Genomic DNA, 19,059 nt, shown 5'->3' with positions numbered 1-19,059 from the left:
TAACCAAAGAAAGGAATTTGCACCTCCATTCACTAATTAAAGGCTGTAGTAGGCCTAGTGTTTCTACATGTTGGCACAAAACGTAATTTCTGTCAGAAGCCAGTCTATAATGCATACAGGGGTAACATGAGGTGAGTCAGACAGAAGAGGGGCCTGTCTTAGTAGCCTATTCCTGAATCCTGTCCCTTTCAAACTTTCTGTTTTCTTTCCGCATTCTGTTTGGGGGTCCCTCAGACCCCACCACATATTTGGTCCCCCCCAATGTTGACATCATGACTACGGCCTTGCTTGATTAATACACCTGTGGAAAGGGACCTGATGAAACCCATGAATATGAGATAGAAGAACAAAATACACTTGAAAAAAAAAAAAAAAAACTGTAATTTGCCTCCATGGCAACAGTAGGCCTAGGTGGTTAAAGGTGCGATTTGTAGGATTGTTACCAAACGTTCTGTAGGCCAAAATCAAAACACTGGTGAACGTTCTTAAGACTACCAGACGCGAGCCTCTTCTGGGTTGCCAGATATGAAGACTTAGCTAACGTTAGTTGACCTGCAGCTGCTTTAACGTTTCTCCAACCATGACCCAGCTACACATTACGGAAACAGTGAAAACAAAAAATACCTCTCTAACCAACGTAACATATTTAGCTGAAGTTTAAGCGATGCAGATGAAGTTTAGCCTAGGCTAGGCTAGGCTAGCTGTCGTGGAGAAATATGGCCAGCTCTGCGTCAGACTTGATATTGAAGACGTCACCATCTCAGGAAGCTCCTCCGATGTCCACTTAATTTGTTTATTGTTTTAATTTTGGAAATTTGCCTGCCTCTCGTAGGCGTTCATGACTACAACTGACAGCTGTTGACAGTTGGCCTTTGCTAATTTGGCAACACAAATAGGAGGACGCGCTAGCCCATATTAATAGTCCTACGCTATTCTAGAATTAATCGTTCAAAACATAAACGAAAATTCCAAGAGATTCCGCCCCGTAACTCATTTTTTCATGGGTTTTACGGGTTAGAGTAATGTTGTCAAATAATATTACTTCAATTCATCGTGTTTCCTTACTCTCTGACAACATAGGCTATGTTGATCATTTTTGGAATGGTTACAGTTTATTTTCCATTATTTCCTACATACTGGACATTTAATGTTAGATTGTGTCGGGCTGCAGCGCAGCCACTTTCCAGCGCGGAATGTGCGGTAAGATCAGCGGTGACAGCGCAAAACACATTTTTGTAAGGAGTTTTACGAGGCGGCTGTGATTAGGTCTGTCAGTGATAGGGTATGGGTTGCTCTGGGACCAGTCAGCCTCGTCGTGGCCAGGGCGAAGGGACAGGGTGGAACAGTGATTGCAAAATGTGCAATGTAGCCTATGACATTATGGATAACTGCCAGTCAGGAGAGATGATAAGAGAACCACACCTGGTGATTTCAGTTGTCATGTAAAGCCACAGTGTGTTCTTGGCGACACATGGGAAAACTGACCCAAACATTCATCAATCTCTCTTATGGCGAAACGTTTTAGTAAAGCAGCCTATATAAAATCCGCAGTTGACACGACAGCACCCCCCACGATAAAGTAGCCTATAGCCTACGCTTTTCCAAAATTTGAATCGCGTTTCGTGCGCTCCAAGTACTTTGTCAATTTATGACTCCCGCTCCCACATCAAACTCTGTCCACTTTCACCCTGTGAAATAGAATTTAACCATAACACACAGCGCCATAAATATCGTGGTCCGCTCGACAGAGGGAGGCCCGTAAAATAAAGCCAATTAATGCTGTAGCCTTTAAGGGAGTGGTAACCTACCAACGACAGCAAACATAAGTAATCTAGTGTGCGCGCGCGAGAGGGAGACGCAGTCCGCTTACTCTGGGTCCGGAGTTGGATATTTATTTGACTTGTTACTAGTTTTGCTTTCTGCCCGACTCTATACTGGGCTTACCATAACAGCACGCAATTAACTCATCAACAGGCATTCCAGGCACTGTCAGTAACATGATTCAAGAACATCTTTCGCAGTACGGACTGGAAGCTCGCACGAGGATATGTTTGTGTCTCTGACCGCGTACTGGATCTCCAGTTAGAGGCTTTAGAGTAAAGTTTCTTTGTAAGTGACGTTCCGGTGGATTAACGTGACGCGAGTGGTGCTCCCCCGAGGTTCGGGAAATGTGTACAAGTAACAGTTAACCAGTTTCTAATTAAAGGCATGGCGAGGTGAGCCACCAGAGACCGCCTGAGAAGGGGAATATAACCGGAGCAGGTCCCTGGCAGAACATCCTTGGCACGCCACGCACAGAGACAGACAGGACTTCTGATGCGAAAATTAATTGTAGTCTGAATCCTCCTGCACATTTAAGTTTTTTTTTCAAATCTGTATTAGTCTACCGCAGATAGTCATCCTGAATGTAAACGCAGTTTATGCACTTTATGTGGAAACACAGGTAACGTGTGTAAGTACGGTCAGCGTTTGTTTTATGACAAACACTTTAAAAAGGGATTAAATTGTGCAAACCCTAAATGAAATTTGATTAACAGAAAAACTACTTGGATTTTAAGGAGTGACTTTACGGTAGTTCTTGACAATAACTTTTGAAACTTGGCCTTGGCGACAAACAAATCAACTCTTTCCCAGAGGATTTTAATCGCAGCCAGAAACAAGAATGCTTGGACTGCGGACAATTCCACTACTGGCGCTCGCACTGATCATTCTCACCAGCGCGCGTTGCCAGAGCACCAGCGCGAGACTGGACAAGGGCGCCAAGGCGGGGAAAAGCTTCTATCTTCGGATAAAAGACTTGATCAAGCACGTGGAGGAAAACGGAGACTCAAAAAATGCTGCACAGTCTACAATTGCAGAAATCCCGACGGAGAGGAGCACACATCACATTAAAGAAAATGGAGATCAAGTAATGGGTAAGAACATGCGCTCGCACCGTAGCCTACCATAGACTACTAAAATGGGGATTACGCGGTACCAGTAAAGGTTTACGACACATTGTATTGGTTGAAAAATAATGTTTTCTAGAAGGTCGGTTATATGAACTGTAAGTGATTAGCAATGTAGCATCTCTGATTCTCACGTAAAAGGAATGTCAAGGTCAGCTATATTAAATAGGGTCAGCGCGTGGCTTAAGCTGATTGCCTCTTTTTGTTCACGTGCAGAAGTGTTTCCCAGAGACCTGCGGAAAAAGGATAAGTTTCTGAAACACATGACAGGTATGTCTCACCAGCGCTAACTTGCACCAGATTTGTCTGTTTGTGTCATCAAGCAACATTCTTTAAACAGTTTACAAAAACCATTATGCCCTATAACAAAGTACACAGTGAAGTATCTTTAACCCACTATATGCCCTATACAATTGCTTTGAATAAGTGTCAGCTGAATAAATGTAAACTTAAAGCTACATGTATGTGTGCACTTCAAAACAATGTGAAGCTCCAAATTCAAGAGCAGTTATCTTTCTTCTCTATAGGGCCCATCATCATCTCACACAAGTGCAGAAAGCAATTCTTACGGGTCTACTACTCCAGAGAATGCACCATGAAATCCTGTAAGTACTGTTCTGAAAGACAGTCACAAGAGACTTGTGTGAATAGACTTCCACTGCAGAATTCCCACTAAGTTATTAAATGTCTCTTTTGCGCTCCCTTTGTTTAGTGTTGAAAAGGTGTGTGCGGCTTCTGCAGCGTTTGGCTGGGAGTCCACGGTGTAAAGATGGCTTAGAAGTACAGTAATCCAGGTAGGTTTCTCACACACACACACACACTTTCATTGTAATGCGATCTGAAATGAAAACTGAACACCCTTCTAGAGTATGCGTTCCAGCTTTCATACGGACTTGGCATATCAGACCTGACAACTACTATTAGTCAGTCTTAGAAAGCATTTTGTGTTATTCACACCATATGTTCTCCCATAGTAGTTCCCTTATACATACTGTATAACACGCAACAGGGTTTCTTTGGCTGATAGACTGATTGCCTGTTTTTGTGGTATTTCTGAACATTCAGCTTAGCCAGATCAAGACATTTTGAGAATTCAGAGTTGACAGAAAATGGAATGGCTATACATGTATGGGATGAAAGGAGAATATACCATGTTCATACCAAGTCAGTATCTGTAACACATCTTGTTTATACCTTAATAGCACAGTTCTCTTGAGAGAAACATTTCTGGATGCAATCAAGTGCACACACACACATACACACACACACACACAAAGCGAGCCAAATATGAAAGTACTAAATTTGACTTCCTCCCCTCTCCATATTGCAGCCAAACCAGACAGATCTAGAGAATCGCTAAATGAAAGTGCCTTGGACAACAGCGAACACCATTGAAACCCAAAGCCACATTCCAGCAGATGACCTCGCAGGGCATCCAAAAGCACAGCTCGGATAGATGGATGGACCCCAAAACAAGACCAGCAGCTCGGGAGATGGAACAGGAGTTCCTGGGTATGGCTCTCCCCCTCTGCATGTGGTCACCGGGACTTCCTACTATGGCGAATTGACCAAAGGGCCCAACTCTGGGATTCAGCACACCCGCTAAACAAGACCAACTTTTTCTCAGCTTTCAAAACTCCTTGATGAAAAGGTTTTTGTTTGTTTGTTTGTTTGTTTGTTTTGCAGTAGTATGTGTGTGTGTATGCTGAGTGCCACCACAATGCAGAATGTGCTTGAGTCACTGGGCTGCGGCTGCCAGGCCTCTTTAAACATTACACTTTGTGAGAGTGCGCTGAATGGCTTCGCTTCAGATACACTACGGAACGTGATGGAGATTCTGGATCTCTGGTACCCTCACCTGGCCATGAGCAGCCGAGCGTGACGGTGTGACAGAGACAGAGGAACACTGACCACTTCGGTCCAAGGATGTGAAATAATGCTGCTTAAACTTATTGTCCAAAACAGCAGGATCCACAAAGCAGTGGGGGTTGTGGCTCTCCTTCTCTACATGAGCATATCTTTTTGTGCTTCTTCTATAAAAAAAGAAAACCGCATCCTGTATGAAGTTATTTCCCTTTCAGTCAACATCTCTCTGGTGGGGAGAGGAGGCGGGACTGATTACCCCCGGTTAAGAAATGTCTTTTTTCTGTTAGTGTCTATGGCAATTATAGGAAACTCCACTGCACCTGTAGCCTCGCTCCTCTGCTTCATGTACCGGTGATCGCTTTGTTCTGAAGCAGGATTGGACAGCTGAGGAGATGTCTGACTGCCAGTCACCCCTATGAAACGTTTCCATTGGAGCCCTGAGTCAGAGTATATTTATGTATTCAAGAGTTTTATGGCTGTATATTACATAATCATGCCAACTTGTAAATATCGAAAGACTAAAGCCAAAAGAGATCAAGTGTAATGCACATAAATTAATGTGACTTATCAACTGGGAGTTGACATACTAATTTTTTAAAAATGAAATGTATTTAAATAAATTATAAGATTGGTATATAAAATCTTCTCTTTGCTCGAGTTTTCATAACTTGCTTGATTTTGCTGCCAGGTAGATTCTCAAAAATGTTTGTGTGTGTATGTCTGTGTGTGCGCACGTGCGAATGTGTCTTCGAGGAGCCAGGTTGCAGCTGTTTGATAGGACTGCAAGATGTGTGCTTGTGTGCCAATTCAGACAAAGACTGTCCCCCAAGACCCTTACAAAAGGAAGAATAACCTTTGCCACTAGTGGATTCATGTGGATTATTCCTGCCCCAGGACTATGACCCCTGAACCGGACCTGAAACACACTTAAAGGTGCTACATGAACATGCCCCCAGAGTGTAGCGCTGTAGCAGCAACTCCAGCTAGGTAGAACCGTTTGTTTTCGTTGTTTTTCGTACCGACAGTACTCGGTGACATCGAGCAACAGAGATCTATGTGAATAATTATCCTTTAAAAGCCTCATGAACATGTCTTGTTTATGTCAAACAACATCCACAACTGATGATCATACACTGGACTCGTTAGGGTTCTTTAAAAAGAAAGGTTACAAGTTTGTAGGATTCTCCGGTCAAAATTTAATTGCCTGTCTAGATATGTGCGCAGCTGCAGTTGGCCTCCTGCCACCCCTACATGATCCCCGAGGTGCCATGTTATTGGGCTGGAAGCAGTCGCAGAAACACTAACGCTTTACTGTAACCTCACTCTTGAGCAGAAAATCTGTAGCAGAAACAATCAAATACACAGATAATACGATCATGGTCTTGAATGCGGATTGGTTTTTATAGGACGGCACTCTCACTGTGAAGAGAGACAAAGACATAAGGGCTGTGTAGGCCAATGCCCAGACCCTTTGAATCTGATTTGACATTACAACTCAAGGGTGCATCCAAAGAATAGTCCTTTCCTGTTTCTCAAATAGAGTTAACATTCATCTCATTGTGTTTTTATTTTTTAAGCAATTGCTCCATGTGTTAAAATTGAAATGGCACTTCAGCAGTATAGCAACTAACAGCTTGTGACATCACGGCACTAAAAATCTGAAGCCACTACAGGCGTTCCAAAATTAAGTCTGTTCTGGTCCATTCAGTTTTAGCCATTTACTGTCTCACAAAGAAATCGTTTTCTGACCTAATTTTGGCCGATTCTGTCCCACTCTATTATCTAATTCCACGCTGATAATGTGCTGATGACTCTGCCGGAACAAGAACCTCATTTGACTTCCCACCACAATGTTCCGAAGTGCCTCTGACCTCATGCGGTCTTAACTCCTCCTCCTTTGCACACATTACTCTTTATTTGCTTGTACTACATTAACATCAGTGGATATGATGCAGAAAAGTATCCAGTACTGTCGAACCTACATCATCTGACTATTTGTACAGGAGGTTAAAGTGTGTCGCAAAAAGAGCTTCGGCAGTAGGTGTAGGCTTAGAGTAGAGGAGTAATACAAGGATACAAGGAAGTTTATTGTCACATGCATATAGTTACTGGAAGTAAGAAATGCAGTGAAATTATGTCTGGTTATACGAGTTCTCTGTACGTCTGTGTGGAGGGGGAAGTTCGTTCAAAGAGAAAACAGTTCACATAATTCGTTTTTCTTTATCAGACATTTGTTTATTGAACGTTTCCCCTCAGAAAAGGGAAACTGGAGGTGTCTGTTGTGATCTGCAAGCGCTGCTTATGAGCGTATCTAATGATCTAACACACGGAATTGTTTATTGAACGGTTTAAGACATGATCCTGAGCTATGATGAGAAGGAGCCCAACTCTCACTGCCCCCTGCTGCAGAGAGAGCCGCACGGAGAAGAACCTTGTGTGACGACACCCCAGCAACCCTGCGACTCTGCCAGGTGTCCATCCACCCCCCCCCCCCCCTGCCCGCGCCACCCGTTCCCCTCGGGTGTTGGGAATCAAGAGTTGGCCTCCAGGAACGCCGTGCAGCAACGAATACACTGCTCGTAGACGGTCTCGAAGTCCTGATCGCTGCCCTGAAAAGGAGGAACACACAAACAGAAGGGGCTGTGAGGCCGGGCACACAGGGGCAGGGGAGAGGTAGCAGGGGCAGGGGAGAGGTAGCAGGGGCAGGTAGCAGGGGCAGGGGAGAGGTAGCAGGGGCAGGGGAGAGGTAGCAGGGGTAGGGGAGAGGTAGCAGGGGCAGGGGAGAGGTAGCAGGGGCAGGGGAGAGGTAGCAGGGGCAGGGGAGGGGTAGCAGGGGTAGGGGAGAGGTAGCAGGGGCAGGGGAGAGGTAGCAGGGGTAGGGGAGAGGTAGCAGGGGCAGGTAGCAGGGGTAGGGGAGAGGTAACAGGGGCAGGTAGCAGGGGTAGGGGAGAGGTAGCAGGGGCAGGGGAGAGGTAGCAGGGGCAGGTAGCAGGGGCAGGGGAGAGGTAACAGGGGCAGGGGATAGGTAGCAGGGGCAGGGGCAGGTAGCAGGGGTAGGGGAGAGGTAGCAGAGACGGGAAGAATGACACTGGTGAAGAGGTGGCGTGGTTGGAATACTGCAAAATATTGGTGGAATAACTAGGGTGTGTGTGGGGTGTGGTGTTAAAGAGCCTGAATGGGGAAAATGTGTGACGTAAGAATGTGACGTGAGAGTAAGCCAACAGCTGATGGCTAGCGGGGTCAGTTGTGCTACAAAGAACTGCGGGGTGGGGGGGGGTCTGGAAGGGGGGAGGAAAACAGTGACGTGGGGGGGGGGGGAAGCAAACGCAGTGAGCAGCTCAGAGGCAAGATTGCATGAGAGTAGAGAGGTGTGAGGACGAAAATGCACAACATGCGGCGAAGCAACAGGTTAAACGAAGCGTTAAAGAAACACGGTGTTCAGTCCTGCTGAGAGACTTACAGCCCCTGCATGTGGCCGAGCCATCAGAGGACTTAGAGGATGCTTAGAGGTGGCCCTAAGCTGGGGGGGCTGCAGCCAGCTGACCCACACCGCTGTACTGGAACCAGTTCAAAACAGCTTGTGGACTAATAGGGATTGCTGGAGTCAGCCTTACCTAAGCAAGATCTTGCCTAAGCAAGTCCACCTCCAGCCCATGGGCCCCAAGCTCCTCACGCAAACAGTGCGTGTGACTGTGTGCGTGTGTAAATCAGAAGCGGTGAGCGTGCCAGTTAAACAGCCGTGATGACCACAGTGGCAGTGTTTTGATTGATTTGGGGGGGGGGTAGTGTCCATTGTGATCCCCAGGGGCGACTGGGCCAAGTGGATGGGATCATATGATGGAGGGGACGGAGCACGTGAGTGAGTGTGTGTGTGTGTGTGGGTGTGTGTGGTGGTAGGGCTGACCATAAGGGCAGCACTCCAACACTTCTCAAATAGCGAGTCAGCTTGAGTAAGTGTGTGTTTGGGCGTGCCCGTGTGTGTGTTATTGTAAGTGTGTGTGTGTATGCGAGTGTGTGTTTTTTAAGTGTGTTTGAATGAGATGAGGGATGTGGAGATGGGTGGGGGGTGCATTAAGTGTGTGTGTTTGTGTGTGTGTGCGGTTGAGCTTGCGGATATATGTACTTGAATTTTGGTGTGAATGACACAACACAAACCTATTTGTGTGTTCGTTAACAAACATCCTACACTGGTTATGATGAAACCATTGCCTAGCTGAGGTTACACATAAATTACAGCTGATAATCACATTTAATTTTAAAAGCCCAATTCTGACATGTTGTTTCACAAAGCAATTAAATTATCATAATTATATTTACAATGATTACAGCCCAGTAAAACTCTGTATGAATCAATTTTAACACACAGGCATCTGCACGCATCCAGTGCGAAAAATGTGCATGCAAAATATTTGCATTCATGTTTAATGTTCTGTCCGAGCATATGTAGATAGATAGAGATAGATAGATCGATAGATAGATACTTTATTGAACCCCAAGGGGAAATTCAAGTAGTTGATGTGTGTGTGTGTGTGTAAGTTTTCTCTCCAGTTTCATCAAGAACTATGGCAAGAATCACAAGGCCCTCCTTGCCCAGGAGAACATAACCAGCAGGTCGGTCAGTTTTTTTCAGATGTGACAAGCTCACACCCTGCTTGCCCACAGCCACCACTGAGGCTTGGTCAGTTCCAGGCCGCTCACCCGACGAGAGGTGGAGAGTTATTGGGCCTGCAGACCTGTTTCCATCTTGTCAGAGTGGGTAGATGATGATGATGATGATGATGAAGGCCCGGCTCACATTCTTATCGCAGCACACAAACCCAAACACACTGCGTGCTTACGCAGTGACATTCCTCCCCAGTCCATAAATCAACTCCAGCGAGACACACTGAACCTACCACTATTTCTACACAAACACACATGCACAGACACACACACACACACACACACACACACACACATACATACATACATACATACATACATACAAATACACACAAAGATCTGTGGTTTGTTTACCGAAAGCAATGACCATAGAAATTAAGAGTACTTAATATGATCAGCATCAAAAAGTAAAAACACTGTTGCACAGTGAAGTCTTCGCAAAAGCATCGCTAGCCAGACCAGAAATTATCCACACGCACACACATACACAATATGTGCACTTGATGCTTGAACTCTGACTTAGCAGACCGTAGCGAACAAATTAATTTTTTCCCCACCCTGATAAATGTATGTGCGCTGAGTGTGTAATTCAGGATTCCCACTCTAAATCAAATGTAAAATTTCATGACTTTTCCCTGACTTTCCCTGACAAAAGACCTGAATTTCTATGACTTATAATGAATGGCACAAATATACCGACCGATGATTTCAGAGCAGCCGCGTAGCCTTCAAGAATCTTTTACTTTTTTAGAGCGGGAGATGAATAAATGGGCATTGAATAAACAAAGTTGGGCAAGCAGTAAAGCTAATAACCAGATATACACCAATTATGCATGGGAATATTTGTACAAAATTCCCTTATATTCCATGACTTTGCCTCAAAAATTATAAAATTCCCTGACTTTCCATGTCTGGAATAGACTTTCCAATATTCCATGATATACCAGAAATTCCATGACCCGTGGGAACCCTGGTAATTATGTGGTCGTTGATGTTTGCTTTTTCTTTGCTCTTATAAAAGTTGTGACATTCAGTGACTGTGTCACAAGTGGTTTTTGCTTTTTTGAAGAGGAGGAAGAGGAGGAGGAGAAACACACACACACACACACACACACACACACACACACACACACACACACTCTCAGCCATACCTGTACCTTCATCCTTCATTTGTTAATCAACAACGAAGATCAGACTGAAAATCCGATTTCCTGGCGAACACACTCTTGGTCACCTCACACCATGGCCGTAGCTTTAGTCCCCCAGTGAACCTGAGCAAACTCCCGCCTTCCTAATCTCGCTTAATGTCAGAAAATGTGAAAAATCCGCAATCCCCTGTTGGCAAATCAGCCTCATTACCTCTGGCTGTTAACACAGTGGGCATGGAGATCACAGAACTACATCCCAGACCACCCACCCACCCACATCCACCTTTCCTCCTACACTACCCTGCAGCTCTGACCCGGGTGGCTGTTCCGGGAGAATGGATCTCAGCAGCTTGGACAGTCGTCTGGTGTTAGAAAGGAACATGTTTATTGTTTAGTGGCACTGGGAGACGAAATCTTGCACCCTTGCAAAACCAGATGTGCGAATGAAAGGGAGTGATATGTCCAGACTGGGAGGAAGTGGTGAACAGACACAGGTGGGGAGTGAGAGTCTGGTCTTTATGGCTGTCGGGAACAGGGATACTGTGTGGGTATAGTTGGGATAGGGTGTGGGATACTACTGAGGAGTAAGGGTGGGGAGGTAGTGCTGTAGGAAACCCACAGGTATCAATGAAGATATGATACACAGAGTGAGAGGAGGGTGGTGAAGTTCACACATTTAAAACAGAATGAACACCAAACGGGGACGCTGGCGAGATACGCCGCTCCGTCTGGCGTCATGTTTTTGTTTGTATTTATGTAATGTTCGTAATTTTATGTAATGTTCTGTTAATTTTTTGTAGGTTTCTAGTTAAATGTAATCACTCTTTATTCATATTATTTTCGATCGTTTTTGTGTTATTCTTAGTCCTTTTTTCTGTTTAACAAACTCGGCTGACACCATCAACGTCAAGTTAACTTTAACCACCTTCCATTGGGCTGATGAGCGCCTTGGCTAGCCTGCCTTATGTCTCTGAAGTCCCTCATCCATCCGTGACGATGCACATCCAATGTCTGGACGGAGGGATTGCTCAGCAAGGGTGCCTAACGTCAATCTGCAAGAGATCTGCAGCTGCCACGACCACCGAGCTGCGGCTGACTTGCGAGCTGCCATGCTAGCATCTACCGGTGCCTGGAGTCTGGATTGAGTGCTAAGAAACTCTGATGACAGCGTCAACCATGAAACAACAAACGGTCACTGTCTAGGACCACCGAGCTGATAATCAGCAGGGTCGCCCATCACAAATTCGGACTGTCTTGTCCTTCCAGTGCTCTTTTTTTTTTTTTTTTTAAATTTTTTTTTTGATTTGTTTGTATGTATATGTATCATTGTTATTATTATTATTTTTATTATTATTATTATTATTATTATTATTATTATTTTTATTATTATTATTATTTTATGTAAAGCACTTTGGTGCTATGCTATTGCTTTGAAATGTGCTATATAAATAAATTTGACTTGACTTGACTCTCCAGACTGCCAGTGAATTCTCCGGGTTGGTCAGTTAGCTTCTATAAAGAACTTTGTTGGTGTTGCATCGTGAGGACACAGCTGTGCGCAGTTTTCACGCGGGTCATCTTTGCCCTTGGACATTTTCAGCTGGTTGGAAATTGGACTAATTTTATTTTTAATTTTTATTTATTAATTTGTTTGTTGTATGTCTTGGTGTCACGGGTACGCTGGCGACTACGCCGCTCCGTCCGGCATCTATTGTCTTTGTTAGTCTGTGTCAATGACAATGTCTTATATGTGGAGCACTTTGGGTTGCACTCTGTGCATGTTAAATGCGCTATACAAATAAATCTGACTTGACTTGACTTGAAACAAAAAATACAATAATAAAAGTATAGACCCTTTCAAGAGAGTTCCATTATCAGCATCATAGTTGGCCCCACAAGGCTTCCGTTTTAACATTCCATATGTTATCTTAAAGGGGCCCTATTATGGTATTATTTACTGTTTATTATTTAATTTGTTGGGTCTAATAGAATTGATTTACAACGTTGAAGCGTCGTCGGCCATATTATTTTTCCTCATACATCTATCAGTATTACAACCCCTATGTGAAACGCCCGGTTGCTGAGAATTTTGAGGCAGTTAGAATCTTGGCGCTGACAGAAACGTCTCGTCAGACATTTGTAAGTTAGGCGATTATGGCGTCAGTGCTGCCTTACCAATTTGAACCAGAATCCGACCCCGAAAGCGATAATGGAGCTGATGGAGCCAATGATGACCGCGATGTTAGTCGTAGATTGGACCAAGACGTTTCACTGTGGTAAGTTTTTGTTTATTCTATTATCCACACCTGATTTACGAAATGTATCTCTATAGCCTAGCGTCTAATTTAGCCCGAGGCTAGTAGGCTACTCGTACTAACAAGCTTTATTTGCCTGCCTGACATGGAATATAAGTGAACTGCTTTTGTCTGCCAAAAATAGTTATAACTTATAACATCTTTGTTACTTAGGTGCACTTGTGGGAATTGTGCCACTATGCCCAGTGAAGTGGAGAACGTCTGCTGCAGAGAAATCACAAAGGTAAAACTGATGTAACTTTAGGCTAGGCTACTATACGGTTTGTGGAGAATGATCTAATGTCCTAGCATAACATCCCCTTTAGATGAGTAGCTTAGGCCTACTAGTGAACTAGGCTACACATGTTTATGACATCTCTAGCATAAAGCATCAGCATTACACTTGTAATGGTAAACGAGTGATCTCACCAGTTCATTGTAGTCTCAGCCAGGTGCATACTGTATTATAATCATTGTTATGTAAAAAAAAACGAATCAATGATACATTTTTATAGTTAATATGTAATGGTAAACGAGTAATCTCACCAGTTCACTGTAGTCTCAGCCAGCTGCATACTGTATTAAAAATCATTGTTATGTAAAAAAACTAAATCAGTGATAACATTTTGTTGTAAATAAAAGCCTGACAAGAAAACATGTTGCTTCCTGAATCAATATTGTCCATGCAGTCATGTAGCACTCTGAACAATGATGATGCCAAGGTCACTTGTTACACAGTAGTAGTTCTTGTCTTATTTTCTTTATTAGGTAGTAAGACGAATGAGCCAAGTGCCAGTACCCATAATGTGCATGACAGAACATCCAGGCCTAGAACCTGTGTGTCTAAACCCATACAGTCTGCAAAATATCTACAACATTTACAAATATGATTACGGACCTGTTAGGCACAGAACAGAAGAAGAGTAAGTTACTTTGTCTGTAATAAGCTCTTACTAAACAAAACAAAAGCATTATTCTTATGTAATTTGTATGCATGTAAACATTGATGACAACAGTGCATAGCTTCCAGAGTATGAACCTTTGAGGTAATATTTGAAGAGTTTGGTTTCAAAACGCTATATCTCCATTTTTACATTAAAAAGTCATGTTATTCAATTGTGTATTTCAGATAATATCAATCAACTTGCTGTTTTGTTGTTTTGATTGAGTAAAGGTAAATCAATTAACAATGCCCAATTACAGTTCTACTGAAATTACTTGCAAAACAAAATGTAAAAAAATAATAATTTATCAAAGTTCTTTAAAATAGTCGATGTAGCATTTTGGAACCAAACTCTTAATTTGAAAACAGTTGAACAGAGAACTATGTGCCTTGTCCCTTCAGGCAGTTGAGGCATCTTGCCTATCGCAGCTTTGTAAGCTGGTGCTGGGGTTACTTAGGACCTAGTCGTCGGGTCATCATCCCGTCATGTGTGGTGCAGCGGATACGGCAGCAGTTCCCGTCTGGTGATTACATAGGCTTCAGACCACCTATTGATTGAAGCGGGAGACGTGACGGGCAACCAGCTCAGCCTTTGGAGTTTTTGGGAATTCTGCTGAGAGGTCTGGAGGGATGGGGATGGTCTTCAATTCCTCTGCAAAAGATGTGGGGTCCTCAAAAACTTCCTGCATGAGCAGCCTCATGAGTTCACGTACATAGTCTGGAAGATATAGCATTCAAATCCAATAAATGTATCCATAACAATCTGTAAACTGGTGTGGCTGTATTTAAAGAAAATCTTTAACAAACTTACTGAAGGTTGGATTTGTTTTCACGGGCTTCACAATGCCTTCCCCCCTCTTCGCCTTTGGAAAAACAACCTTGAAAACAGCCTGTCCTGTAGATGTTGTGGCTTGCTCCCGCATAGCATTTTCATTGTGGTGCATTGCTGCTAGATACAACCTATGGTAACAACACAGCAACATTATTAAATACATAGAATGACTGACAGTCATCTCAATTAGTCACTTTTAAAATAATGACATTGTGTATTACCTGCACAACATTCCCATGAAGGGGAAAACTACATTCTTTGGTGCAAATCGTAGTATCAGGCTGTGAAAGGACTCCAGTGATGAGGTCTGGTGATGGTGGCTGAGTTTCTCTACATCCTTCAGGACTCTCTTGTTGAGCAGTATTTTCTCAGCTTTGTGAAGTGCAACTGATCCTTCAGTAAAATAAGAACACATGGTGAAATATCAACCCCTGCATCACAACAAAAGACTGGAAAAATGTAATACTTGATTTTCTGAGTAAAGATAATTTGGCACATACCAGGTTGTAGCCATTTGCTAGGGTCCCTTGAGACGTGGTCGGGATGCAGACATTTGGGGAAAAGGGGGTCTTCATGAACATGAACATTTTGTAGGTGGTTTAGCAGTGATGTCCACTTTGCCACCTTTTCTGGTCCAGTGCTTGATGACGTGGCACACCAGTAGACATGGTTTTTGATGCTCTGTAGCCACTTCTTCAGAACATCACAGTCTTCATTGTGCGAAGCTTTCTCAAGTTTCTTGGACAAACCTGTTTACCACACACACTAATTATACGATCTGTTAATTGCTAACTTCAAAGTTTAGAATATGAATTAGGAAAACACTTTACCTTTCTCAAAGTGCCAAACGTCATAGAACTGAGTTACGCTGCGTTCCCTCAGAAATTTCTGGATCTGTGGATGACGGTCTGTCACAATGTAATCCACCTTCAATCCATTCGACTCCAGATGATCTAGGCATCTTTTCAGTCCTTCCTTCTCCATATGATAGCTGCCACCTACTTCATTGCTCTGGTAGTGAATGGTCATTACAAACAAAAAACATTAGACAAAATCACACACTTTTAAGATTCAAATTCAAACAAATCCAAAGAGAGAAACATACCTGAACAAGTTGGATGTCCATAATGGTGTTGCTCTCCAGATTCATTAGAGTGTAGCTGCCAAACTTTGCAGAGTGCCCTAAAAAAATGTATTACAGAGTGTGTAAAGCTTTTCAGCACACCATAAAGGGATGTCATTTGATTCAGAATGCAAACTAATAATTTAGTTGCCAGACTATTTCAAATTTCAACAAACCTGGAGAATCGGCCCTCATGTCTCCTCCCACTGCAACCACCCCACCAAGGTGCAATTGATGCTGGAAATGACTCTGCTGATCCATCTTCCACTTGTGAACAATAGCCGGTTCCATGTAATTCCTTGCATGCCTTCTGAAGGTGTCATACTGAAATATCTGGAGTTGCATGGCCTTGCACAGCTTTAAAGAAAAGACAAATAAGAGGCGTTTTAGACCAGTTTAGTTCATCACTAGAAAGATTCACATGTTTGAAATGGTAAAATGCTTACCTTTTCCAGTTGGATGAAGGAGGTCCCTGTAAAGTAGGTAGCCGCCGAAAGTTGTAGGTTGCCGACAGGGGTACTTCCAACCATGGGTTGACTCTCCCACTCTCTGAAGTAACTGCAGTGTGGACATCGCTGAGTGTAAGCCACATAGGTTCCCATCCTTCGTCGTTGGAGATTACAGCCCTTCTTACACACTGGACAGTTTTCAAACAGCTGTTTGAGGCAGCTTTCAAAAACAATATACTTTTCCTCATCATGTGTGGACTGTGTCTCAAACCTAACAGATTAGAAACAAAACATAATATTAGCTTTCAAATATGTTTTCTAGAATAATAGCAATATTAGCTTTCAAATATGTTTTCTAGAGTAATAGCAATGTTGTATAGCTGGTAACCATATACTGAAAACAGTAGCCAATACTGCTTTTAGTACAGCCAATACTATACAGTAGCCAATGCTAAAAACTTACGAGATGTCAGATTCCTCTGTAAGTACAGAATCTCCAGGGTTGTAAGTCGAGTCCAGAGGCTCCTTATGAAATTCATTTGAGGAGTCGCTCTCCTCCTCGTCCTCCAACTCAAGCCGTGGTCTCTTGCTAGGTCGACAACCTGGGCCCTTTATTGGTGTAGACGCCAGTGGTGAGTCTATACCAGAAATTATTCCAGTGCCTACACTGAGAAGAGGCAGCTTTGTCTGGATACCTACGAATAATATAGACAAATCTTATTAGAAAATAAAAAAATAATTCAGCTGATGATTTTGTCCTGGGTACTGAAGATATAATACAGAGTAGACCTTGGTTAACAACTACATCACACAATACCTTTGCTTCTCATGTGTGCCGTTTTCAGCGATCCCATGGACAACTGTGTGCCGACTGAAGTCGCCTTCAATGGCGCACTTTGTACTCCCACAGAATGCATTCCCACGGTGGTACTTGTCTGGGTTCCCGCCGAAATAAGCTGAGGAGAGTCGGTCTGACATCCGACGTGCTGGAAGGGGCTATATGGGGCACTGGAGTCCTGTAATTATAACACCAAAATCGGTTACGAAAATAATTGTATACAACCTAACAGTTAACATCTGAAACAAAAACTATAACCATTCAACCAAATAGTACCCCTCACATAGCTGACGTTAATTCATGTTACCGTTTAGAATTTGTTTGAGATCCCCCGCGAAAACTAACGTTAACTTATAACGTTAGGCTACAAATAGCACCAGTGAAAAAATAATCAGCCTTGCGTCAAGACTACAGACTGAATTCGCTCTACTTCAACATGGTAGTCTCACTATCAGAGCTAACTGCTACACATTGGTTTAATTATACCACTGAGCTACTGTAATTACACCTTTGCTCAGCTCAGACCACGAACTCAGTCAGCCTCGCTAGCACTAGTTAGCTATCTCCGCTTGCAAGCTTGCAGGGTTAATTACCCCAACTAACGTTAACCTTACACACAACAACTTTTGTTAATATCACAATAGGTTTACTTACATGTCGAGCGACATCTTCACCCATGGGGCCACACAAAGTTGGAACAGCATCTTCCCTCAGAGCTAGCAGCTTCGCAAATCCTGTGCTGAACAAACGCAGGTTGCTGAAGCAGCCATCCGTGAAGTGACGGGGACACAGAAAAATGGTCGGTAAAGTTGGGGGAATAGAGTTAAAAATAAACTCTAGCCAACAGGTACGTGTAGGCTCTGCCTTTGGCAAAGCATACAAGGGAGACGTCCCTTCACAACGAAGAAAACACCTTCTACCCATTGCTAACCGAAACTTTACTTGCTGAGAAACGCGAAATCGAACTGTTCTAGACTGACTGTGAAATCATCTGATGACGCTGTCCCATTTACTCCCAGCAAAAGTACGAGGTTACGTCACCTCGTACCGGAACTAAAATAAAGCAACGGCTGAAATTCGCATCGAGGCGTTTCTAGGCAGCTCAGTAGTCTGTCTTTGCGATATTCATTTACTCCCCCCTAGTGGTTACTTTTGATATTGTGTCTTTGGCGACCATTTACATACACAAAAAGCTATGTAATCCACGATAGGACAAGGAAAAAACGAAAAAGCATAATAGCACCCCTTTAATGCAGAGGAAGTAGATTGGGAACCAAATAGAATGTTCAAGCATTGTTTTTGTTTTTATTGTTGAAAGGGTCTATAATACAAAAGGCTGAAGTGCATGATTCTTTGCCCATAGTCACAACACCAGCATTCATCCTCGTTCGGATGCTCTATTCACTTCATAACAAGTCTTTTTAAGTCTTTTTAATAGAACCAGTGTTTTCCATAAAGGGTGTGAACCATGTTTTCTAAATGTATCTATTCAAAAGTATTCAAATGATCGATTTATAACCAGATGTGAGAAATCCTCATGAGTCACTGTGACCTGTATCTGGTTTAGTGTCGGAAAACAGAGACAATGAGAGTTTGTGTATCCCAAATGAGTCACAGGCAGGAGTACACATGGTCTGGTTTGGGAGTTTTTCCATGTTCCATGTTTTTTCTTTCTACAAACTATTTTTTTTGTGGATCCAATTAATCCTGTAAATCAAAACTTTCCTTTTGCATAAATAATTTATATTCTATTCTTTATACTACAGGTCATATGCATTTTAAAGGTAAACTATGCAGTATTGGCAATTTCCTCACTGTTTTCTCGGTTTTTGCTTAGAACTTTTTCGCCGGCTTTGTCATGACGAATGTCTGAGAAACTCCATCGCTACCTTTTTCTAGCCGGTGCCTGGCGTGTATGTGTATTTGAATGCAGTAAAGCAATTTGTTACACTCGTT

The 19,059-nt window shown here is 43.1% G+C and overlaps 3 protein-coding genes across 4 annotated transcripts in view; 1 reads left to right on the top strand and 2 right to left on the bottom strand.

The window, feature by feature from the left end:
- Window positions 1-1,924: 1,924 nt before the first annotated feature.
- alkal2a (ALK and LTK ligand 2a) lies at window positions 1,925-5,457 on the top strand. Its single transcript, XM_076272269.1, has 5 exons — window positions 1,925-2,915; window positions 3,165-3,218; window positions 3,476-3,553; window positions 3,661-3,742; window positions 4,279-5,457. The coding sequence occupies exons 1-4, from the start codon at window positions 2,663-2,665 to the stop codon at window positions 3,735-3,737; spliced, it is 462 nt and encodes a 153-aa protein (XP_076128384.1). The 5' UTR covers window positions 1,925-2,662; the 3' UTR covers window positions 3,738-3,742; window positions 4,279-5,457.
- A 1,566-nt stretch (window positions 5,458-7,023) lies between these two features.
- Window positions 7,024-19,059, bottom strand: part of acp1 (acid phosphatase 1) — a 28,979-nt gene continuing 16,943 nt past the window's right edge. For both annotated transcript variants that reach the window (XM_076272541.1, XM_076272540.1), the window contains exon 6: window positions 7,024-7,423. In XM_076272541.1, the coding sequence (XP_076128656.1) occupies window positions 7,346-7,423 (78 nt within the window). In that variant the 3' untranslated portion in view covers window positions 7,024-7,345. The remainder of the gene's footprint in view (window positions 7,424-19,059) is intronic.
- LOC143110235 (uncharacterized) lies at window positions 12,554-18,345 on the bottom strand. The gene is made up of 11 exons (XM_076273122.1): window positions 17,758-18,345; window positions 17,083-17,281; window positions 16,729-16,960; window positions 16,263-16,536; window positions 15,993-16,173; window positions 15,799-15,875; window positions 15,524-15,704; window positions 15,194-15,442; window positions 14,915-15,086; window positions 14,673-14,821; window positions 12,554-14,579 (listed from the first exon to the last, which is right to left on the bottom strand). Exons 1-11 carry the CDS (start codon window positions 18,025-18,027, stop codon window positions 14,410-14,412), a joined length of 2,154 nt encoding a protein of 717 aa, XP_076129237.1. The 5' UTR covers window positions 18,028-18,345; the 3' UTR covers window positions 12,554-14,409.

Source organism: Alosa pseudoharengus, unplaced genomic scaffold (genome assembly GCF_046254945.1).
Source record: "Alosa pseudoharengus isolate Yale_2024_CS ecotype anadromous, Long Island Sound unplaced genomic scaffold, YU_APseudo_1.1 YU_APseudo_1.1_scf_7, whole genome shotgun sequence".
In the NCBI taxonomy this organism is placed as follows: domain Eukaryota; kingdom Metazoa; phylum Chordata; class Actinopteri; order Clupeiformes; family Clupeidae; genus Alosa; species Alosa pseudoharengus.
Note: the sequence above shows the minus strand (reverse complement) of the source record. Positions and strands in the feature narration are given on the sequence as shown.